A 25,950-nucleotide genomic window follows, 5' to 3' on the forward strand; every position below is an offset into this window, starting at 1 on the left:
AATTCCAGTCAGTAAGCTTCCTATAAACAAATAAACTTGAGGGTGCTTACTATAATGGTCATTTTCTGCCTTTACTTAAAGAAATAAAAGCAATCTGTCCAATAAAGAGAATAAATGAAATGGACATGAAGAGGGAGAAAGCTCTCATAGCTCAGACAGCTCCTGAGAGACTGAGAAGAAAAAGCATTATCGGTTCTGGCAACATTCCAACTCTCATTATAGCCACCTGATGCCCAGCAAAAATAATAAAGGAGCCCCCCGCACCCCCCCCCAAATCTGTCAAAAAAAGAGACAAAACCCCATCAAATCTAGCATTAGTAGTCCTTCCTATGCAAACCCTTTTCTGGGTTTTTAAGGGTTGTTAAACACCATATCCTAATATATGATATGTATGTGTGTGTGTATATATATATATAATCAGACATTAAGAGATTTTAAACAGATGTTAAAATAGCATAAAATAGTACCTCAAGCTCAGTGGGCATTCTATATATTCTAATCTCAATATCTCTAGCTGATTGTGTAAGAAGTAATCTATCGGGTTGTACTCATTAGCTCAGTCATTGTGGAGATAAAAAGGTAAAGCCATCCTGAAACAGGAAACCAACACTCTTCCTGTTTAATCAACAAATCTAAACATTTATTTTTTTTCAACTATTTACTCTTGCTCTTGTCCGCCACAACATGGTGCTCCACATGTTCCCCATAGTTTGTGACAAAAGAAATTTTTCATGAGCCACTTTTGTATCCCCACCCCCTTAAAGAAAGAGGGAGGAAAAACTGTTTCATACAGAAGGCGTTAGTTGTATGAATTAGAACTGCCACCTAAGTGTGGGCTAATGTAACCAAGAGGGATTTCACCTACATCCATTCAGTCAGTTTATGGGGGTTTAAAGAAATTCCAAAGAGTCATCAGAAGAGGAAAAATAAAGGTAATGCTTTTTGCCACACAGGTAGAATCTTTGAAAATATGTGTAATATGTAAAACATTTGACACCCCCATAATATTTTTCCAGAATTAACAGTATAAATTGCTTCTCTTGTTCAAACGCTTCCTATCAGCCTCTCTAATCACTACTCACAGTAACCTCAACTCCTGCCACAATGTATAAGATGCAGCTCTTGTGTTGCATTGCACTAACCCTTGCACTCATGGCAAACGGTGCACCTACTTCAAGCTCTACAAAGAACACAAAGAAACAACTGGAGCCATTGCTGCTGGATTTACAGTTGCTTTTGAAGGAAGTTAAGGTAAGTTTATTTCCTTTCTTACTAAAATTATTACATTTAATTTTTCTAACTGGAGCTTTTTTTAAAATAACATCTGTTATGCTTTCTCAGAATTACGAGAATGCTGATCTCTCCAGGATGCTCACATTTAAATTTTACATGCCCAAGCAGGTAAGTACAACTTTCTATGTTCAATTTACATTTTAATAAAATTGAAAATAATATGAAAATATGCACACTGGCTGAATTAATAGCACTCATCTGAAGAGAATTAGTAACTTCAGCATCTTTTTTAAAACCAAGTTTGATAATGAGGCTTCTGAAAAATGCCTTTGCCAATATTTTTTTTTTATATGTACTTGTGTGTGTTTAGGGGTAGAGGAAGTGGGAAGAATAGTATTCTCACTTTACTGCTGGGACAGTTTTTAAAAAGATTGTGTTGACTTACTGTTTAATTAAAATATGTAAAACAAAGAGATATCTGATTTTATCACTTTACCATTCAAATTAGCAAAACTGATTTCAGAAGCCCCATTTAAAAAAATCCTTTACTGTTTTAGGAAAGATTCCTAAGGATCTGTCTTCAAGAGGGAGCATAGCAGTAATTGACAGCACAGATTCTAGGGCCCAATTATCTGAACTGAAATCTCAGCTCTGCCATGTCTGAGCTCTTGTAACCTTGGGCAAGTTACTTATTCTCTTTGTGACTCAGTTTTACCTCCTTATGTAAATGATAATTGTTTATACTTTTGTGAGCTTTAGTGAGTAAATGCAAAGTACTCAAAACAGCGTCTGGTATATGGCATATGGTAAATACCATAAAGCATTAGGTATGAGTAGTAATAATAAAGACAAAACTCCCCCTGGAGAGTATAAAGTAAAACTTCGGACTCACAAACATCTCTTACATCAAAAGATCTAGAGGCTTCTGATGTGATTTATGTTTCATTTGGTCATTTAGGGATTCAGATAGTTAGATAAGCATCATCCAAGCTCCCAGAGCTACCTTAGGCATGTAAATTTTCCTAGTGGTTGTGCCAGTCAACAGATAATGTGCAAAACTTTGGTGCTAGAAAGAGCATGTCCCAGGATGAATAGCCCAGAAAAAATTGAGATTTATGGGTCATGGATGTAATCCTGCTGATCCAACTCATAAATTCAAGGAAGTTATGCTTCAAACTGCCCTTCTGAAAGATAACAAGGAAATCCGATGCTCCTCCAACATAATCATAATGACACTAGATTGTTTTTTTGAGGGAAATAACTCTAAGTTGTTCATGCCAAAACCATAAACCCTGAATTTGTAGAAGCAAGTTGAAAGGGTATTAGATGAAAATGTCCTAAGAAGTATGTGGCTCTAGTCTTACCTCTCCCTCTAAAAACTGTTAGATAACGAGATTATGTACATAATTTAAAGGGTGGTGGAATTCTTTGAAACCAGTTTCTAAATGACAATGCAAAATCTATTTGAAACCAAAAGTAATGTGATAAACTCCATTCATTTGTTCATTTTACAACCATCCTATGTTTGCAAAAGAATTTGGAGAGCTAAAAACATTTACTTTAAATTATGTTAATGATATTTAAAAAAAAAAAAGAACTGAAATTTAGTCCTGGCTCCACCTAGTCATGTGGTCTTGGGGAAGACACTTAAACTCTGAGATTTGGTTTCCTTATTTGTAAAACGTAGGTAACACACTGCAGTATCTATCTCCAAAGTGGCTAAAATGGGCTTGTTTAGGACAAAATTATAATTATTTTGAAATTATAATGTACCATACTAGTATGGAATATTATCATTATATATGAGTGTGCACGTGTGTTTGTGTGTAGGTCTAAATCAGGAGGCCCATCCCCAAATGCTTCATATATTTTGTTTTTATTTAACTGGGACAAATAATTTTTTAAAATGCATCTTAATGTACTTATAATAGGAAAGTAAGAAATTAAGATGTGACTTGCTATATTGAACCCTTACCAAATAGATACAATGATCTAATCTATAAAATATTGGGATTGTGACAGATGGCATCCAAGAGCTCCCTCTGTCTCTAACAGTCTATGATTCTCAACTCTTAGATTATTCAATATTAGAATCATAAAATGTGATCCTATACTTCCACATGGCTACTCTGGTTCTAATAATTTCTATGCAGACTAGAAAAGAATTCAATCTCTATTGGTGATCTGCATTTGGGTGTGGAAATGTTAACTTTGCAAGGCCAAATTAAGCTGAAATTAATGACTCATTATTTGTTAATTAATACTTAATGCTAACCATGGGCAGCTAAACTCTAGTTTTTCCAGTTGTATAATGTAAACCATATTGGTCTATTTTTATAATAGTGCCAAGAATACTGAGAACTGCCACTATTAATAAATTTGCTAATTATTTTTATTACTATTCAAGGCTACAGAATTGAAACACCTTCAGTGTTTAGTAGAAGAACTCAAAGCTCTGGAGGGAGTGCTAAATTTAGGTCAAAGCAAAAACTCTGACTCAGCAAATATCAAGGAATCAATGAACAATATCAACGTAACAGTTTTGGAACTAAAGGTAAGATATTACTTTATTTGCTCTCCTGGAAATAAAATAAATGGAAGGGCATTTCAAGGAGGTATAAAATTTTTGGTATTTGTGAAGTACTCATGTATTCTAAGCGCACTGTGAACATTAAGTTATTTTTACGTTAGGTGATAAATTGTGGAGCTGGGAAGTGTTTTAGAGAGTTTCCACCTACCATCTACTCAGGGACAAGCCCCCACCCCTGTACTCTGTCACCTCTCACATTAACACAAAACTGGGGGGTGGAAGAAGACACTGAATTGAATTCCACAGAAAACAGACAAGTTTCATTATATTTTTTTTAATTCCTTCAGATCATTTTCCAGAATAGCTAATTCTGATTACCTGAAAGCTTTTTAAAATGGGGTTTCCTATCATTTGACAGAAAGACTAAAGAGATTTGACTAAAAGAAATGGCAACAAGTAAAATGGTCAATGGACCAGATAATTAATTTTTATTTAGACGTAATACTCACTTTCAGGACGTAAGTATTTTTAAACGCATAGGAAGTGTGAAATATACAAGGAACTCAGGTGATGTGAGAGATTCATGGCTCTATTTTTTCATCCATCTGCCAAAGTACAAAGTTCATGAATTAATAGATATCCTAAATAAACAGCATAATTTTAATTACAGAGCAACCAAGTTTCTAAAAGTATGTAACTCCAGTTGATTCCAAATAAGAGTCTCTTTATTAGTAGACTGTCTCTTTCCCTTTAATTTAAAAAATACATTGAGATCAATGTCATCTAGTGGTTGATGGACTCATTTTATCATCTATGTCGAGTCAACATCAGAAAAACTCATTCTAAATTCTAGATGCAAAATCAGGATAAAATAACGTGAAAATCAGAAAATGAGTTTCAAAAGCCGATACTTTAAAAAATCTAAATCTCCAAGAGGTTACAATTTTTAAATGATTATCTATAAGAGGGTATATAACACGGCAATAGTTTATTTCATTAAACACTTTATCTCACTTGAATTATGTTTTCAGGACAGGAATTACTTCAAATTTAAAAAAGCCCTCTCTTTTAATCTCATTACATATCAAAATATTTTCTTGTTAGCTTATTAGCTAGAAGCATAGTTGAAATAGTTCCTATCAGCAGAGGAGGTTAACATCTAAAAAGTTAGTTCACAGAATTTTACAGTGAACTAATGTTTAGACATTTAAACACTGGTTTAGAATCACAGTCTAATGTTTAGACTTTTAAAAGCTGGTAAACTTAACTGCATTGATACTTAGGTGGGATGGGAGTGGGTATGAGTATTTATGAAAACGTTCAAATTATTCCCCAAACAAATGCTTATGCTAACTTACTCTGGGCTGGTTCTATCCTGCTTTGGGGAAAATATGAGATTCACTCAAGCAGAATAATAGGAGATTTAGGTTTAGAAATGAAGAAATTATAATGTGCTTATCACTACATACATGTAACCTACATATATATACATATATATATATATAAAATACACATTCCCAGAGGAAAAGAGGTTTAACAACTTTAATTTTGCATGCAGCACTTAATGAAGTATTTGTCTCTAACTATTTTAAAATGTTCACTGAGACTGACAGAATTAACAAATGAGGAAAAGTTCAGCTTGCATGTCATTATCACTGGGTATCATAACAATTCTGGCATGTTATTTTGATCAATTTCAAGAAAATGTAAATGATTAATATGTTTAACACAACTGAAAATAAGGGCCATTAAGTCTTTAAGACTGCAGTTGATAATAATTAGATATAAGGTAAACTACCCTGAACTAAACAAAATTAAAATGTTTTCTTTTACAGGGATCTGAAACAAGTTTCAAATGTGAATATGATGATGAGACAGTAACTGCTGTTGAATTTCTGAACAAATGGATTACCTTTTGTCAAAGCATCTACTCAACACTGACTTGATAATTAAGTGCCTCTCATGTTAAATGTATCAGGCTTTCTATTTATTTAAATATTTAAATTTTATATTTATTTTTTGATGCATGGTGTTCTAACTTTTGTAATACTAGTCTTCAGATGATAAATATGGATCGTTTTAAGATTCTTTCTGTAAGCCCTACGGGCTCTAAAAAACTCACTTAAATTATTTATCCTGAAGTATTTATTTTTATACTGAATTATTAAATATAATGTCTATGTAGGTCAGTTAACAAAAGTATTTAATAAATTTGATGAATAAAAACAAGTCCAGGTGTTTTTTTGGCTGCACCCACAGCATGAAAAGTTCCTGGGTCAGGGATCAAACCAGAACCACAGCAGTGACAACACCAAATCCTTAACCATTAGGCCACCAGGAAACTCCAAGCCCAAATGTCTGTTACTCTGGGAACAGCATAGAGTAAGCAGTAAAATATTTCTGATTTACTAATGTAAACTCATAAGATGGTTAAGATGCTTACAAAAGTCACTCTTTCCCTGAAGAGAGATAAGGAATAGGGAAACGGGCGTCTCCAAAGTCCTTGCTTTCTTCTTTCATGAGTTGAATAGATTCTTAATTTTTTTTAATTTAAGTACAGTTGATTTACAATGTTGTTCCAATTAGATTCTTAATTCTAATCTTAGAAAACCCCATCAAATTATACTATTTTCTTTCTTTAGGTCATGCCTTAAAATTTACACAAGATGACAAAACAAAAACATTCTTGAAACCCTTTATTTAATTGGTGTCTCTCTCTATCCATTCTCCAACATCTTATATCACACTCTGACCTCAGACAGCTCACCTGCAGGACAGCCTTCTGGCTTTCCATTGGGTCCTGCATTAGGGAAACTGGTAGGAGGTCTGATGACTATACATATTCCCCTGACTCTCCCTGTGGAGTAGCCACTTGATGGCTGTGCCTCTTGACTGAAGAACCCAGTTTCTCTCAAGGTGGCTCTCTTTGGACTTTTCCCTTCTGGGTTCTGCTACACTTTCCTTCCACTCCTCCCTTCTAGCCTAAAGATGGCAACATTTGTAATATTAGCAACTCCAGGATGCTATACTATCCCTTGAAGCTTCCCTGTATCCTGATCACAGTTTTGTAATTTGTCTCTTTATTAGATTCTCCTTGAGTTTAATTGAGTATGCCATCTGTTTCTGAGTCAGACACAGTGATTGTATTAGAAATAGCTCTAAGAAATGGATCCTCAGAATAGAATTCTGGGGCTAAGTAGTTCATATATTTAAGGAGCACAACGAAATTAGGACATGAGAAACCTATGGGATGTAGTAGTAACCTGATTATTCAAATTATAACCGATGGTATCATAGAATAAAATGCAAATGGAGAGCAAGATGTTGTGAGATGAAATGACTGTGACATTTAATTGCTATAGCAATAGTAGTTATAAAAATTGTGATTATTACCTGGATTGTTCTTGTGGTCCCAGAAGAGAACAAAGGCAAAAAAATTGAAGTTATGAATAAACAATTAGAAATATTCACAGACAACCAGAAGTCTACATGGGCAGTTCTGAAGGGATTCCTTATCTCTTGTAGTCAAAAGGCATATATGAAGAGGGCAAAGCCAAGGGTCTGATGTAAGGTTTGCAAAGATGTAGTGCCAATTACAACCTTAAGCCTTCTGGGTCTTACACTAAGGAAGGGAAGGAGTGGCTCTGAGATATAGGATGTGGATATTCTGTCAGACATAGAAGCTAAGAACCTTAAACATCTGTCTTTCCTGTTGACAGAAGCATCTCCTTTTCATTAATATTATCCCTTCTGAGGAAAAAAAAAAATTTCTTAAACACACTAAAATGGCAGTTAAGATCTCAACATTGTTGGGGTGATGAGATAAAAAGTGTTTAGACCAATGGGGTAAAAAATAAGTCATGTCTGGGTTACTCTAATTGTGATGAATACAACTCCCTGATATTCCAAATTTAATGAGATATTGCAAATGGCATTAATAGGCTCAGTAAATACTTGGACTCTACCATGGCCTCTTTAAATGATGTTGAAATGGATGCCAGAGCTTCCCTGTGGAAGAGGGAGTCCAGAGGACAAGGGAAATGGAACTGTTGAAATAGATCCATTATGTGCAGTCTTTTCATTTAGCCCAGGAAGATACTGAGAAATGCATGGGTAAGGGGGACACTAGCATCCAACAGAGTTCTGTGGTGGATATTTCATTAGGCCAGAAATGATAGATGCTGCTGCAATGGAACTGGTTTCCCTAATCTCCCCAGGAATAACATAAACCTGTAATGATAAAGGCAAGGTGGCAGCACTTACCCCTCAAAGACAAAGTGGAAGCAATCACCATAATAAACCAGAGGGCAGAGTGCTAATCAAAGTATTTTATCTGAAAAGATCCTAAATGATGGCTAAGATCCCTAAAACTTAGAAGGCTCTAATTCTGTTGGGTAGAAATGAGTGAAAGTCAACAAAATTGGAATTCATGACCTGTTAACAGTTTCTGGATTTAAGCCACTTCATAGACCTGGTATCCCTGCCTCAGGTGGAGGATGCTGGATTCCTTTAAGGAAAGATCCTGTAATATAGCCAGAGATATACACTGTAAATATTTTCTCAAGACATTTTGGAAGAGCTATTTACAATGGATATTTCACTCAGGAACGGGAAATATCTAGATGTTCTGAGGGCTATTAGATAATGGCTCTAACGGACCCTATAATTCTGAAACTCCACTGTGAGCCACCAGTCAGAATGGGGACTTAGCCCAATGGTGTATTAGCCTGAGTCCCTCTCAGGAGAGCCCAAAGCGATCACAGACTCTCCGGTAGCCTACCCTATAGTGGCCAGGGAGGTGCTCTGTTCAGACGCCCTTCAAGAAAACATATCTCCAGGATGCATAGTTAACTAACAGTCTCTAAGTTGTAATTTGCAATTACATGACATGGGCAACAGAATACCTTAAAGTGTTGTCCTATTGATATATCAATTCTACTGCTCTCTGCTTTATAAGTCTGGAGGATACTTAATCATTTTACTATTTCACAGAGGATCAAGCTGGTCCATTACATTGGTGATGTTATGGTAACTGGATTTGTTGAGAAGTAACAAGTAGGAGTCATGCCTGAGTAAGGCAAATGTGGGACAGAAGAAGGGAGATACGTTTAGGGATGTGTCACAAAAATGAAGTTTCTAAGGGTACAGCAGTTTCATGGATTTTAGGAGATTCCTTTAGAGTGGAGCACAAGATGCTGTGCCTTGAAAGTAATCTACGAAGGGGTATAAATCTTGGTGAGACCTCTGGAATTTGAAAGTACACTACATATACTACTCTTACACTTTTTTGAGGGGTAGTGCATAAGGCTGTCAGTTTTCAATGAGGCCTGAAGCAAGAAGGGGCAATATAGCAGGTCCAGGCCTCAAGTGAAATTCATCAGCCACGTGAGATATATGATCCAGCCAATCCAGTGGCATTCAAAGTGTTTGTGATAAGGATATTGTTAAAAGCCTCTACAAAGCCCCTGCAAGATAATGACCACAGAGTCCTAAGTTTTTAGAAAATACCATGCTCTACCCTGCAGATAATTCTCCATTTAAAAGCAGTTCCTGACTTGTGACAAAATCCTGGTAGAGACAAATGCCTGGCTATAGGACACCAAATGATTATGCAATCTGAACTGCCCATCATGAATGAGTTATTAACTGATATACTGAAACACAATATTGGACAAAAGAGCAGCATTTCACTTAAAAATGCAAGTTGAGTAGGTCTAAACAGGTCCAAGAAAGACAATTCAACTGCATAAGGAGACAGTTTAGATTCTCACAGTATCTCCTTTTAACCCCTCTTCCTTAGCCCACTCCTTTGGCTTCTTGAGGAGTTTCCTATGACAAATTTAGAGAGGAAAGTAAGAGTCTGGTTCACAAAGAGATCTGCACCAGATGCTGGTACCAGCCAGAATGAATGATCTCAGAACAACTCTATTGAAATTTGTACATTTGGTTGTTCATTTCATACTGAAGGAGAAATGGACACAGATTTGGGAGGTGGCAAATGAGTTTGCCAGATGATTGGGGACCTGAAAAAGAAAATGTAAAACTGGAGACAAGGAGGTCTGGAGAAGAGGTAAGCAAATGGGCCTCTTTGAATGGGCAGAGAGAATCTGAAGATATTAATGCCCCATAGCAAAGGAGGCTCTCATTATTAAGGTGGAAATGATGACCCTTCCTGAGGATGCTAGCAAGCCTTTTCCTGGCCAGTCCAATGTTTATTCCATAGGTCCAGGAACAAAATGGCTATGGTAGCAAGTATAGAGAGATATGTCTGAGCCCATCATCACGGCCTTTCACTCACAAATGATGATCTGGCTACTGACACTGTTGACTGCATGAATCAACTAATCTATATAGACTACAGAATCAATTAGTGTATAAAAACATGTTAAGGAAAATAAAATAAAAATTAACAGTGCTCATAAAATTTAGAATAGAAGGAAATTATCTTAATCTGAGTATCTCTGTCATAAAACCACAGCCAATATGTTAAAGATGAAGTATGGAAATTAAGACTAAAATAAGGGTATACATCACCATTTAATGAGGAAAAGAAGCAAAAGATTAGAAAGGAAGTAATAAAATTATCATTTTTCAGAGATGTGATTGTACAAAATAGAACACCCAAAAGGATTTGCAACTACAAACTATTAGAATTAATGGGTGAGCATAGTAAGATTACTAGTAACAAGATAAAAATACAAAAATGTTAACTGTATTTTTATATGCTAGAATCAAACAGAGAATATTTTAAAACAATATTATTTGCAATAGTGCCAAAAAACATCAAAACTGGGAATAAATTTCATTAAATATACATATCTCTATCTTGAAAAGAAACATTACTGAGAGAAATTAAGACCTAGATAAATAAGGAGTTCCTGTTGTGGCACAGTGAAAATGAATCTGACTAGGAACCATGAGGTTGTGGGTTTGATCTCTGGCCTTGCTCAGTGGGTTAAGGATCCGGCCTTGCCGTGAGCTGTGGTGTAGGCTGCAGACACGGCTCAGATCTGACGTTGCTGTGGCTGTGGTGAAGTCCAGCAGCTGTAGCTCTGATTGGACCCCTAGTCTGGAAACCTCTATATGCTTGGGTGTGGCCCTATAAAGCAAAAAAAAAAAAAAAAAAAAAAAGACCTAGATAAATGAAAGTATCTACTACATTTGTGAATTTAAGACTTAAGACTTAGTTCTTCCTAAACTGATCAATAGAGTTAATGCAATCTATTTGACATTTCAGGAGTTTTTTTTTTGTTTGTTTTAGGGCCACACCTGTGGCATAAGGAAATTTCCAGGCTAGGAGCCCGAATCGGAGCTACAGTTGCCCGCCACAGCCACAGCCACACTGCATCCCAGCCTTGTCTTCCACCTACACCACAGCTCAGAGCAATGCTGGATCCTTAACCCACTGAGCAAGGCCAGGGATTGAACCCATGTCCTCATGGATACTCATCAGATTTGTTTCTGCTGAGCCATGATGGGAACTCCCAAAATTTCAGTAGATTTTAAATGTGTATATGTTTGTGATGGAGGGGTGGAATGAAATTTAAAAAATGAAGCTTAAATTTGTATGTTAAGATAAAGAATGTAAAATAGCCAAGATATTCTTGAAGAAAACAAAACGGAGGGCTCATATTACCAAATAGCAGTAAGAAGCTACGTAATAATTAAGTGTGGTATTGACATTAGGACAGAACAGTGGCAAAGAAAAAGACCAACATATATAAAGTTACATCAGATATACAACTGCAAATAATTCAGTGGGAAAAAAAAATAGTCTTTTCAATAAATTCTGCCAGGACAATTGGATATATGTTTTTTAAATCCTTGAGCATTACGTCTCCCATCTCCCAAAGGGAAATAACAAGTGTTGATACAATGTGAAGAAACTGATACCCTTATGCATTGCTGTGGGAACATGAAATGATGTAGCCACAGTGGTTTAACTTCACAAAGTTAAACAGAGAATTACCATATAATCTAACAATTACTCTTCTAGATGTATGTCCAAAAGAATTGAAAGCAGGAACTCAAACATACTTGTATACGCATGTTCACAGCAGCATGAATCACAATAGCCCAAAGGTAGTAATAAGCCAAATATCCATCAACAGATGAGCAGACAAACAACAACAAAAATGCAGTATACCCAGAAATGGAATAATACTCATGTCTACAAAGGAAACTCGTATAATACAGCATGAATGAACCTCTCAAACACTATTCTAAGTGAAATGAATCAGACACAACAGTACAAATAGTTATGATTCCACTTAGATGAGGTATCTAGAATAGGCAAATTCATAGAGACAGAAAACAGATTCATGCTTATCTGGTGGTTGGGAGAAGGGAGCAAGGAATTATTGTTTAATGAGTACGGAGTTTTTGTTTGGAATGATACAAAAGTTCTGGAAATAGATAAATTGTGATGGTTGCAAAACACTGTAAATATACTTAATACCACTGAATTGTACACCTAATATGATTAAAACAGCAAATTTTGTTATGTATATTTTACCACAATTCAAATGCATGAATGTTCACTGCAGTTTTATTTATAATAGCCAAAACTGGAAACAACCCAAATGGGTTCACCTTAATAGATAAAGGGATAAACGAATTGTGGTAATATATGAAGTGAAGTATTATTCAGCAATTTAAAAAGGACTATTGATAACCTGCAACAAGCTGGACTTATCTCAAGGTCATTATAAATGAGTGAAAAAAAGCCAATATCCAAATATCATACTATGAGATTCCATTAATATAATACTTAAAAATGCCAAGATTTTATATACAGAGAGAGCAGACTGCCCGATGTTGGAGGAAAAGGTTTGACTATAAAGCCTGAGAGAGTTCCTTTGTGATGGTATTTATTTTCATGCATACATATGAAAACATTTCATAAAACTGTACACATATAAAAGGAGCACATACGAAAACTGTTGAAATATAAGTTCTGTGGTCTAGTTAAATTTCTTATAAGCCTATAAGAAATAGGCTCTTATTTCAAAATAAAAGGTTTTTAAAATTCTTGAGAGAAAATTTTTTTTTTTTAGTAAAAAACACATCCTACTCCTGGGCATATATCCAGACAAAACTTTCATTCAAAAAGACACATGCACCCCTATGTTCACTGCAGCACTATCGCAATAGCCAAGGCGTGAAAACAACCTAAATGTTCACTGACAGATGAATGGATTAAGAAAATATGGTACATATACACACTGGAATACTATTCAACCATAAAAAAAACCAAAATAATGCCATTTGCACCAACATGGATGGAACTAGAGATTCTCATACTAAGTGAAGTCAGAGAGAAAGACAAATACCAAATGATATAATTTATATGCGGAATCTAAAATACGGCACAAATGAACCTATCTACAGAAAAGAAACAAACTCATGGACTTGTGGTTGCCAAGGGGGAGGAGGAGGGAGTGGGATGGACTGGGAGTTTGCAGTTAGTATATGCAAACTATTGCATTTGGAGTGAATAAACAATGAGATCCTGCTGTATAGCACAGGAACTATATCCAATTACTTGTGATAGAACATGATGGAAGATAATATGAGAAAAAGAATATATATATGTATAACTGGGTCACTTTGTTGTACAGCAGAAATTGATAGAACATTGTAAATCAACTATAATAAAAAATTAAAAATAAAACTTCTAGTTTATACACAAAAAACACATTAAATTTGCTATCATATACTTTTTTTGGGGGGGGCCCACTTGTGGCAGGCATATGGAAATTCCCGGGCTAGGAGTCAAATTGGAGCTGCAGCTGCCAGCCAACACTATGGCCACAGTAAAACCAGATCTCAACCACATCTGTGACATATGCTGCAGTTTGTGGTAATGCCAGATCCTTAACCCACTGAGCAAGGCAAGGGATCAAACCTTCATCCTCACGGACACACCATGTTCTTAACCCAATGAGCCACAACAGCAACTCCTTCATATACTTTCTTAATTCAGAAAGTTCTTGGCTTTTAAAATTACCAGTCATCTTGATAAGTGAAGTTATAAGTGAGGTAAAATCATTAAAATTTTAACAGTAAATGACCAAATAATATAATTTATCTATAACAATATATATCTAAGGATCCAGAGATACTCCAAATTCTGTAGCGGTAAATTTAGCTGTTTCCACACATGCCTACATATGTGTCTATCTTTCATTCTTGGGGAAAAATATAAAAACTTGGTAAATTTTCTTTTTTTTTTTTTTTTTTTTTGCTATTTCTTGGGCCGCTCCCGCGGCATATGGAGGTTCCCAGGCTAGGGGTCCAATCGGGGCTGTAGCCACTGGCCTACGCCAGAGCCACAGCAACACGGGATCCGAGCCACGTCTGCAACCTACACCACAGCTCACGGCAACGCCGGATCGTTAACCCACTGAGCAAGGGCAGGGACCGAACCCGCAACCTCATGGTTCCTAGTCGGATTCGTTAACCACTGCGCCATGATGGGAACTCCATTGGTAAATTTTCAATAAGTAAATATTTATTAACTAATTACTAGGAAAGTCATTGCCCAGGAAACATTAAGTAAAAAATGAATACATTAACAATTTAATAACAGTGAAAAATAAATGTATTAAGAGAGGGATGGGATGTATGAGTTCAGAGATAGGAAGGATATTTAAAACTAGGTGGTTTCAGAAAAAATTTCATGGAAAAGTTATAATGGAGCTATCCTTAAAATAGGGAGAATTTGGAAAAAGATGGAGTGGAAAGGCTCCAATTCAAGAAGCTATGGCTATGTAGGAAGCTCCTGAACTCATATCCTCCCATGGGCACACCTAATCTATAGCTATATAAGGAATAATTGCTCTGGAAACAAAACTAAAAACCACCAAAACCAGTCTGTCCCTTCACATTGGGCAAATGAGAGGGATACCACACCAAAGTGGCTAGGAAAGGCTAAGACACAATCTCACCATAAACCCCATCCTCTGCGAGGTGACCCACAACTGGGAGGAAACTCAAAACATAGAGTTTTCCACTGAGTGGCAGAGGGATCATACCCCACACAGGAACCTTCAACTCTTAAGGCCAGAACCTGAGGAATCAGCCCTCCAAACATCTGACTTTGAAGACCAGTGCAGGTCACACCCATGAGATTTGTGGAGCTGTGGTAAAATGAGGGCTTGTGCACAGACCTATCTGTCCCAGGGCCCAGTGTAGAAGTAGTCCTTTGAAAAGTGCCAGAATTTACATAAAGGAGATGCATGTTCTAATTTTAAAGCACTGGTCTGAGGGGAAGGGGCCTGTTGGGACACACTCCAGGAATAGGGGCTGGTGGGTGCCATCTTCTTGCTTTCGCACTGCTTTGCTAAAGCCAGAGGGCACCATCTTCACCTCACATTTTCCTCTGCTTTGCTTCGGAAGACCAGTACCTCCTGGAGGGAGCTTCTACGCATACCTGGTGCGCTGCTTTTTTATATCTGGTGCTCTGCTTTTTTATACCCAGTTTTTGTGGCTGCCCCCCAGGGGATGGCCCTTGATCACCTGGCTCTAGAGAAACCAGAAGCCTACACTCCTTGGTCTGAAGGGACTGTAACAATCACAAAGATGGTTCTTGGAAGTCTATCACACTCAGGCACTGTACAGGTTGTTGACTGAAACACACCTTCAGTCTTTCTAAGAGGTCTATTTCCTTATTCATGAGCTTTGGTCTGAGGAGGGGGCTTCTGATTTGTCAGACTTACAGGGACCTAAAGAGGTGCTCTCAGGGAATGTCAGTGGATATAATCTTTGTGCTTTCTGACTCTGACTCACTTCAGCTTGCTGGTGGTGTCTCATAGAAAGGAGCTTATACCCTTCTCTGATGTGATGCTCTGGTTTTAGTAGTTGCTGCCCTTGAATGCCTGGCTCTAATGACCAAGGGGACTTGTATTCCTAGGTACCATGGAACTGTAACACTGAAGAGATAATTCTTGGCAGGTCACTTCCCAGGGTACTACACAGAGAGCAGAGTAGTATCCCCAGACATTCTGTGAATGAGGCCTACTTGATAGTCCTGGACCTTTGGCCTTAGGGGCAGGCTTCAGGTTTGGCATACATCTAAAGGATACAAAGGTGCTCTCAGGGAACATAGGCCAGGGGATACCATCTTTGAACTCTCCCTCTGTCTCACTTCATCTCAATGATATCTCACAGAAAGGAGCTTATACACTTGTCTGGAGTCCTGATTTTTGTGACTGCTGCCCAGGGGACACCTCCAGATTGTCTGGCTCTGGAAGCCACTGGGGCTTAAGGCTTGTGGTCCCACAGGACAATATATATTTGCATACTTCCATAGTTGCTAGTCTGGCTTTTAATCAGTCTAGATTCTAGATGCTAAGATCTTCCCCTTTTGGATATAAACTGGTCTTGGAACACCACCAACCACTGAGAGCTATTCAAAATAAAAAAGGCGGAGTTCCCGTCATGGTGCAGTGGTTAATGAACCTGACTAGGAACCATGGAGGTTGCGGCTCTGATCCCTGGCTTTGCTCAGTGGGTTAAGAATCTGACCTTGCTGTGAGCTGTGCTGTAGGTCACAGATGTGGCTCGGATCCCATGTTGCCGTGGCTCTGGTGTAGGCTGGCGGCTATAGCTCCGATTAGACCCCTAGCTTGGGAACCTCCATATGCTATGGGTGTGGCTCTAATAAGACAAAAATAAAAATAAAAAATTAACAAAATAAAAAAGGCTGCTTGGATGACCAAGATCAAAACTCTGACAAATGTATTAATACATGTAGAACAATTTACCACAACTCTCAGGAAATAACCCATTTAAAGATTTTAAATGGTAATACTGACATTCTAGTAGGAGTATACCTTTTTAACCTCTACCACTATGTAACACATAAAAAGTATAGCTTATAAGAAAATAATCCAGATTTAAAATACATAAAGAAAGGGAATTCATGCTCAGCAGAATTTTTAACAATAGAAGCATGTATATTATTTCTAGGAACAAATACTGTTTTGGTAGTTAGTATGCTCCTTTGGTACTACTATTAAAACTATTAAACTAAAGAAAAATATTTTTGACATCTACTAAAACATAAGAAGTAACAGAGTAGTAAGTTGTATTTTAAATCAACTTAATATATAGGATGATGGTATCAGGATCAAAAGATTTATAAAGAGGAAATTCTCATGCTTCCTGTTTACTTAACAATATTCTTTCTCCTTTCTCACATCAAAGTACGGTTATCTTTATCTAGGAACCATCAACTTCAGCTCATTCTCAAAGAAAATAAACTCGCTTTTGAAAGTCACAGTGATTCTTCATTAACTGTTATCATGAAGCTTGACAATACTCATATCCAGCCCTCATTATTATTTTTAAAGCATTTTTTCCCTATTTCATATATACATTCTCCTCAAATTATTTTTAAGTTTCATCCAAGGCTCCCTTAAAATAATGCTCAGTCATGTCACTTTACCTCATGTGCAAAATGAAATGTAACTATCTAAAAATACCTCCCAACTAAAAATCTCTAAGTTCTTATAACAGCTATAATTGTCTTTTCCACTTCAATAGGCAATGACTTAATTCACAATCAACACCACCTAATATTTTTATTAAAAAAGCTAGCTTTTTCATATCATGGCACAGATAAGAAACTAGCATATTCAGACAATGAATATGAAGGTGCATAACAGGGTGCCTAAGTATAGAGTTGACTATCCAGGCCTCTACCTGTCTCTGGGTCCACAAAGACTCCTCAAAGGCTGAAGAGACTGAACACTAAATTTCCATTTATAATCCACCATTTATGCCGACATTTGAACTACTGTACTATTTCTACTAATAACTGAGTTAGAGTGAGGGTGAGAAGAGCATGACAAGATATAAGCCAGAGTTAAACTTCCTAAGAATTCGAACTTTGAAAATACTCTAAACACAATCTCTTGTTCTCTCATATCTGTCCCTTATTCAGTGAAATTGCTTTACTTCTACTCAATTCCTTTCTTTTCTCTCTCCTCCATTTTGGCTTAAGTCATTTCAAGCAATGCATGTGCATCACCCAAGGTTCCCTAAGCAGATCTGACCCAAATGCAACTGGGAAAATTCTCTGACCTAACACTCACCATCCCCTCAAACAAGCCAAAAATATAACATTAGGTGGCTCCACTATAAATTTGTGCATATTGGAGTTCCTGTCATGGCGCAGTGGTTAACAAATCTGACTAGGAACCATGAAGTTGCGGGTTCCATCCCTGGCCTTGTTCAGTGGGTTAAGGATCTGGCATTGCTGTAAGCTGTAGTGTGGGTCACAGATGTGGCTCGGATCCCATGTTGCTGTGGCTCTGGCGTAGGCCGGTGGCTACCGCTCCGATTAGACCCCTAGCCGGGAAACTCCATATGCCACGGGTGTGGCCCTAGAAAAGGCAAAAAGACTAAATAAATAAATAAATAAATAAATAAAATTAGTGCATATTGATGAAATCTCCTCAGTCTTATAAACAAACAAAGAAAAACCACCTAACCAAAGTCATATTATTCTCACCATCAAGCTATTAAAGAACAGAATTCAGTCATGGCCTTCAAATCCTCAACTCCCATTTACTTCTTGACTGCAGGCAATTTTATCCCTGATCCCACCAATTTTTCATTCTGTATGGTGGTATTTTTTTAAAGTGATGTCAAAGTACAACACACATAAAATTATCTGTAGTAACTTATTAAAATGTAGATTTGGGGCCTTTTATTAACTCTGCTGAATCAAAGTAACTTGGAGTGGTGCCTCTACTAAGTAACCAGGTTTGAGGACTGCTGTTTTAGTTACAGCAGTTTTGTGGACTCCTGGGTGCCAAATTCAACACTTCTGTAGTCTTTATTCTCATTGACCCTGTGGCAGCACTTGAAAATGCTTATTCTATTTTTGAAATTCCTCTTTTTGTTATCCTCACTCTTCACCTATCTAATAATTCCATGTTTCCTCTTTTTTTTTCCAAATTCAAAATATAAGTGTTCCTTCAGATTCTAACCCTAATGTCTCCTAATGTCTCTTTACACTCCCTAAGAAGAGGCAAATGTTTTCTCACAATTGCTGAGTATCTCCACTTGACAATCTTACCAACACCTTAAAAAATGTCAAAGCCTGAAATCTTTTCAGACAAATCAGACTCAATTCTTGACTCCTGTACTTCTATTTAAACTATCTATAGTTGGAGTTCCCATCGTGGCTCAGTGGTTAACAAATCTGACTGGGAACCATGAGGTTTCGGTTCGATCCCTGGCCTTGTTCAGTGGGTTAGGGATCCGTCGTGGCTGTGAGCTGTGGTGTAGGTCACAGATGCAGCTTGGATCCTGCGTTGCTGTGGTGTAGGCTGGTGGCTACAGCTCTGATTGGACCCCTAGCCTGGGAACCTCCATATGCCGCGAGAGTGGCCCAAGAAATGGCAAAAAGACAAAAAAAAAAAAGTACCTATAGTTATCCATTGAGTCATCTGTGACTTATACACGTCCTTTGTCTCATATATTGTATTTTCTAGTCCTACCTCCCCACCACTGCTTGAATTTACCTTTTCCCTAATAATGGGTCACAACCCAGGTTAGAATTACCATAACTTCTTGCTCAGGCTACTGTCATAGTCTTCTGACTTTACAATCTCCTCTTTAAACAACCTAAAAACACTGTGGCCAGAACACTCCTTATAACATCAAGAAAAGGGAAAACCCCCGGAGTTCTCATTGTCGCTCTGTGGAAACAAATCTGACTAATATCCAAGAGGATGCAGGTTGGATCCCTGGCCTTGCTCAGAGGGTTAAAGATTTGGCATTCCCATGAGTTGTGGTGTAGGTCACAGACGTGGCTCAGATCTGGTGTAGGCCAGCAGCTGTAGCTCGAATCGACCCCTAGCCTGGGAACTTCCATATGCTGCAGGTACGGCACTAAAAAAGCAAAAAATAAAAATCAAAAGAGAAAAATCCAATGTTGATATGTATATCTGTGTGTGTGAGTGTGTGTATGTTTAGAGTGTTACACTAAGAATAATGGAAAGACAAATGCAAATCCTAAATAATTTTATATACATACATGCAAAGTATATGTACTTAAGTATGTGTCTGCGTGGATAGAGACACACATTCTAAGGAAGAAATATAATAGCTAGATTTCTCTGCATATAGCATGTATTATAAATGTTATTATTTTATACAGTAATTTTTAAATTGCAATTTTTAAATACTAAAGTTCAAATTAAATGAACAATCTGAAATGTGTCTTGCGGGTGGAGGCATACCTCACAGAAACAAGTTACATATTTGGCAGGCTATATCCTAAAGAGCAAAACAATTTTAAAACTGTTTCAAGTAAATCATATTACTGATGGTAGTGATGCTGTTATTATTCTGAGACTGCTGCCTGTGTGTTGTGGAAACAAGTAAATAAGAGAAAGAAGACGAGATTAACCAAGATGGTGGAGTAGAAAGACCCTGAGCTCACCTCCTCTCATGAGTACACCAAAACCATAACTATTTGCAGAAAAATCATTGAAAAAAAGACCAGAACCTACTAGAAAAGATCTTATACCACATAAGACATTAAGAAGGAACCACAGTAAGATGGATAGGATGTGTGGATGCATGATATATATAGTCAAGTCCTACACCCCAGGTGGGCAACTGACAAACTGGAGAGTAATTACATTGCAGAGGTTCTCCCACAGCAGTGAGAGGTCTGAGCCCCACATCAAACACCCCAACCCAGGAGTTCTGTACCAGAAAGATAAGCCCCCCAAAGCATTTGGCTTTGAAGGGAGCAGGACTTAATTTAGAGAGACTGAAAGGACTGAGGGAAATAGAGATTTCACTCTTAAAGGGCACCCACAAAATTTCACACATTCTGAGACCCAGGAAAAAAGCAGTAATTTGAAAGGGACCTACCTGCTGCTCTTAGAGGGTCTCCTGGAGATGCAGGAAGCTGCAGCTCACCATGGGGACACAGATGCTGACAACAGCCATGCTTGGAAGCTCGCTCTATCAGTGAACACAGGTGCTAGTGGATGCCATTGTAGAATCATCCTTCTAGATCGTTAGCCCCAGGACCCAGCTGCCTTGTTCCAAAAGCGTATAGGTGCCACTGCTGGGATGCCTCAGGCCAAGCAGCTAAGTGGGCAGGGACACAGCCCCACCCATCAGCAGATAGGCTTCCTTAAGATCTGCTGAACCTATAGCTGCTCCGTCATGGCCCTGTCTACCAGAGGGCCTAGGACCCAGCTCCAATTACCAGTGGGCAGGCACCAGGCCTAAATCCCTTGAGCCCCAGCCCTGCCCCCAGGAAACCTGCTATAGCCTCTGGACCAGTCTCATCCACCAGGTAGCAGAAACCAGAGGCAAGAAAAACACAATCCTGCAGCCTCAGCCTACCCATCAACAGACCAGACATTTTCCTGCGAACAGCTGGGCAACAGCCCTGCCCACTAACTGGCCAGTACAAGCTCTGGGACACCCTGGGTCCTATATCCAACTGTGTCACAGGAACCAGTTCCCTCAGCCAGTGATCTGACACCATCACTGGGACCTCTAGGTCCTATGACCAGACTCCAGGAACTGGCTCTGCTTTCCAGTAGTCTGGCTCTAACCCTAAGACTTGGTTTCACCCACCAGTGGGCAGACAACTGCCTCAAAAGTCTTCTGGATCCTGATGCTGCCCACCAGTAAGCCAGCACTGACCCTGTGGCTCCCTGGCCTTCTGCAGTTGCTGCCTTGTGACCCATCCCCCACAATTAGGAGCTGTCAGGTTATTAAAAGACAAGACCTGGACACCAACTGGACTGGGGACCTGCATCGCCCCACAGGGGAACCCCTGGAACACACAGTTTGAGTGATGAGAGAGGAGTGTGCTGCTGGGATGCACAGGACGTCTCACACAAAAGCACACTTTTCCAAGGTCAGAAAACATAATTAACCTACCAGATACATAAAAATACAAACAGCAACATGAGTAAAATGAGGTGACAGGGAACATGTTCCACATGGAGGAACAAGATAAAAGTCTAGAAGAAGAACTAAGTGAAGTGGAGTTAGGCAACCTACTTGAGAAAAAGTTAAGGACAATGATCATAAAGATGATCAAAGAACTTGGGATGTATGTAAGAATGTTTGTATAGAGCAAGAAGTTAGAAGTTTCAAAAAAAAGATTCAGAAAATATAAAGAACACCCAAAAAGGATGAAGAATACAATAACTGAAATGAAAAATACATTAGAAGGAATCAACAGTAGACTAAATGATGTAGTGGAATGCATCAGAGAGCTAGAAAACAGTAGTAAAAATCACTGATGTTGAATAGAAAAAAAAAAAAGAATGAAAAGGAACAAGAACACTTTAAGAGACATCTGGGACCACATTGGGAACACTAATATTTGCATTACAAAGGTTCCAAAAGGAGACAAGGAAGAGATAGGTGCTGAGAATATATTTAAAGACATAATGGCTGAAAACTTCCCTAACTTGGGACAGGAAACAGACATCGAAGTCCAGACACAGAGTGTCCCACACGGGATTTACCCAAAGAGTTAACATACTAAGAAACACTGTAATTAAAATGGCAAAAACTAAAGCTATAAAGAGAATATTAAAAGCAGCAAGGGAACTCTCATAAAGCTATCAGTTGATTTTTTAGCAGAAACTCTGCAGGCCTGAAGGGAGGGGCATGATATGTTTAAATTGATGCAAGGAAAGAACCCATGACCAAGAATACTTGGCAAGGCTCTCATTCAGATTTGATAGATCAAAAGTTTTATAGACAAGAAAAAGTTGTAAGAATTCAGCACCACCAAAACAGATTTACAAGAATTATTAAAGGAACTTTAAGCACAAAAGAAAGGCCACAACTAGAATCATGAAAATTAAGAAATTAAAAAGTTCACCCACAAAGGCAAAGCATACAGTAAAGGCAGGAAATCATCCACATACAAACCTAATAGAAAAGTTAAAAGACAATAGTCACAAAATCATCTACACCCACAAATAAGTGGTTAAGGGATACACAAAACAGATGCAAAATATGATATAAAAAACTGTAAAATTGTGGTGGAGGAGAGTACAAATACAAGGTTATCGAAATGAATTTGAAATGAAGAGATGAGCAACTTAAAACTATATAACCACACACCAAAAATCTAAAACAGATACACACACACATACACACACAAAAGGAATCCAAACATAGCACTAAAGATAGTCATCAAATCACAAGAAAACAAAAGAAAAAAGGAAAACAAAAGACCTACAAAAAAACTCCAAAACAATTAACAAAATAGCAATAAGAAGACATATATCAGTAATTACCTTAAATGTAAATGGAATAAATGCTCCAATAAAAAGACACATAGTGGCTGAACAGATCCAAAAACAAGATCTGTCTATATGCTGCCTACAAGAAACTCACTTCAGATTTAAAGACATACATAGACTGAAAATGAGGGTATTACAAGAGGCCAAGAAGGACAGCACATAAATGATTAATGGATCAATCCAAGAAGATGATGTAATGATTGTGCATATATATATATATGCATATATATGCACACAGGAGCACCTAAATACATAAAGCAAATATTAACAGACATAAAGAGAGAAACTGACAGTAACACAATAATAGTAGGAGACTTTAACATCCCACTTACAACCATACAGAGAAAATCAATAAGCAAATGTTGGCCTAAATGACACATGATACCAAATGGACTTGGTAGATATAAACAGAACAATTTCATCTAAAAATAGCAGAACACACATTCTTTTCAAGTGCATGTAGAACATTCTCAAGGACAGATCACATGCTAAGCCAAAAAACATTTAAGCGTAGGTAAATTTAAGTCAAGTGACATCATACTAAGTATCTTTTCTTGAAGTCTCCATCAGGGCTCAGTGGTTAACGAATCTGACTAGAGACCATGAGGCTGCGGGTTCAATTCCTTGCCTTGCTCAGTGGGTTGGGGATCCACCATTGCTGTGAGCTATGCTGAGGGTCCCCCATTCTGTGGCTCTGGTATCGGCTGGCAGCTACAGCCCCTATTGGACCCCTAGCCTGGAAACCTCCATATGCTGCAGGGGCGGCCTTAGAAAAAAAGGCAAAAAGACAAAAAAAAAAAAAAAGTATATTTTCTGACCATATTGCTATGAAACTAGAAATCAACTGCAAGGAAAAAAAACCTACATAAAACACAAACACATGGAGGTTAAACCATATGCTACTCAACATTCCAATGATTCACTGAAGAAATAAAAAAACACCAAGAAACAAATGAGAACAAAAACACAATGACCTAAAACCTATAGGACACAGCTTTTAGAGGAAAGTTTATAGTGATACAAGTTTATCTTAGGAAACAAGAAAAATCTCCTTATACCTTAAAGGAACTACAGCAAGAATAACAGATAAAACCCCCAAAATTAGCAGAAGAAATCTTAAAAGGCCAGAGGAGAAAAACATGAAACAGAGACCCCAAAAAGCAACAGAAAAGATTAATGAAACTAAAAGCTGATTCTTTGAAAAGATGAACAAGAGGGTTCCCATTGTGTCTCAGTGGTTAATAACCTAACATAATCTCCATGAAGATACAGGTTTGATGCCTGGCCTCACTTAGTGGGTTAAGGATCCCACTTTGTCGGAAGCTGTTGTGTAGGTCACATCTGCAACTTGGATCTAGTGTTGCCATGGCTGTGGCACAGGCCTGTGGCTGTGGCTCCAATTCAACCCCTAGCTTGGGAACTTCCATATGCCACAGGTGTAGCTGTGAAAAGAAAAAAGAAGAAAGGATAAACAAAATTGATAAAACTTTAGCCAGACTTGTCAAAAAAAGGAGAGAAGGCTCAAATCAATAAAATCGAAAATTGAAAAAAGGAGAGAAACTACAACCAACACAAGAGAAATACAAAAGATCATAAAAGACTATTATGAACAATTAAATGCCAATGAAATGGACAGTCTAGAAGAAATGGAAAAATTCTTAAAAATGTGCAATTTCCCAAGACTAAACCAAGAAGAAACAGAAAGTATGAACATACTAATTACCAGTAATAAAACTGAATCAGGGAGTGTGATTCCTCACAGTAGCTATAAATTGGTAATAGCTACTATAGAAGAGAGTGTGGAGACATGCACCCCTGTGTTCACAGCAGGATTATTCATAATTGCCAAGATATGGAAGCAACCTAAATGTCCATCAATAGATAAATGGATAAAGAAGATGTGTTATATACATCCAGTAGAATACTAAAAAAAAAGAATGAAATTTACTATTTGGAACAATGCAGATGGACTTTGAGGGTATTATGCCAAGTGAAATAAGTCAGATAAAGATAAAAACTGTATCATTATCATTTATATGTGGAGTCTAAATAATAAAATCAGTGATATAATAAAAAAGGAAGAAGACTTACAGATATAGAGAACAAACCAGTAGTTATCAGTGAGGAGAGGGAAATGGGGAAGGGCAATAGAGGTTTAGGGGATTAAGAAGTACAAACTATTGTGTATAAAATAAGCTTCAAGTATACAGTATACAACACAAGGTAGCCAATATTTTATAACTATAAATGTAGTATAACCTTTAAAAATTATGACTCACTATATTTTACACACGTAACATATAAAGTACATCAACTAACACTTCAATTGAAAAAATAATTTTTTTAGGGAGTTCCCTTCGTGGCTCAGCAGTTAACGAATGTGAGTGACTAGGATCCTTGAATATACGGGTTTGATCCCTGGCCTTGCTCAGTGGGTTAAGGATCTGGTGTTGCCGTGGGCTGTGGTGTGGGTCGCAGATGAGGCTTGGATCCCACGTTGCTGTGGCTGTGGTGTAGGCTGGTGGCTGTAGCTCTGATTCGACCCCCAGCCTAGTAACTTCTGTATGCTGTAGGTGCAGCCCTGGAAAGCAAAAAAAAAATAAATAAATAATTACAAAAAAAAAGTATATAAAGGAGTTCCCACTGTGGTGCAGTGGGTGATGAATCCAACTGCAGTGGCTTGGGTCACTGCAGAGGTGCGGGTCAGATCTCTGGCCTGGCACAGTGGGTTAAAAGATCTGGCATTGTCACAGCTACAGTGTAGGTTGAAGCTGTGGCTCAGGTTCAATCCCTGGCCCAGGTTGCAGCTGTGGCTCAGATTCAATCCCTGGCCCAGGGTGCAACCATTTAAAAAAATGTAAATAAGAAATTACG

The 25,950-nt window shown here is 37.8% G+C and overlaps 2 protein-coding genes across 4 annotated transcripts in view; one reads left to right on the forward strand and one right to left on the reverse strand.

Annotated features, from left to right (window-relative positions):
* Nucleotides 1,072-5,817, forward strand: IL2 (interleukin 2). Of its 2 annotated transcripts, NM_213861.1 has the most exons (4): nucleotides 1,105-1,251; nucleotides 1,342-1,401; nucleotides 3,641-3,787; nucleotides 5,599-5,817. In NM_213861.1, exons 1-4 carry the CDS (start codon nucleotides 1,105-1,107, stop codon nucleotides 5,707-5,709), a joined length of 465 nt encoding a protein of 154 aa, NP_999026.1. In that variant the 3' UTR covers nucleotides 5,710-5,817. The 2 variants fall into 2 exon arrangements, with proteins under 2 accessions (XP_020956095.1, NP_999026.1); XM_021100436.1 differs by lacking the exon at nucleotides 5,599-5,817 and having other exon boundaries at nucleotides 1,072-1,251; nucleotides 3,641-4,098.
* Nucleotides 4,218-25,950, reverse strand: part of ADAD1 (adenosine deaminase domain containing 1) — a 71,335-nt gene continuing 49,602 nt past the window's right edge. The window contains exon 12 of one of the 2 annotated variants that reach the window (XM_005666894.2): nucleotides 4,218-4,368. In XM_005666894.2, coding sequence (XP_005666951.1) covers nucleotides 4,345-4,368 — 24 coding nt within the window. In that variant the 3' untranslated portion in view covers nucleotides 4,218-4,344. The remainder of the gene's footprint in view (nucleotides 4,369-25,950) is intronic. The other variant, XM_005666892.2, reaches the window with a different exon arrangement.

Source organism: Sus scrofa, chromosome 8, assembly GCF_000003025.6.
Source record: "Sus scrofa isolate TJ Tabasco breed Duroc chromosome 8, Sscrofa11.1, whole genome shotgun sequence".
Taxonomy (NCBI): Eukaryota; Metazoa; Chordata; class Mammalia; order Artiodactyla; family Suidae; genus Sus; species Sus scrofa.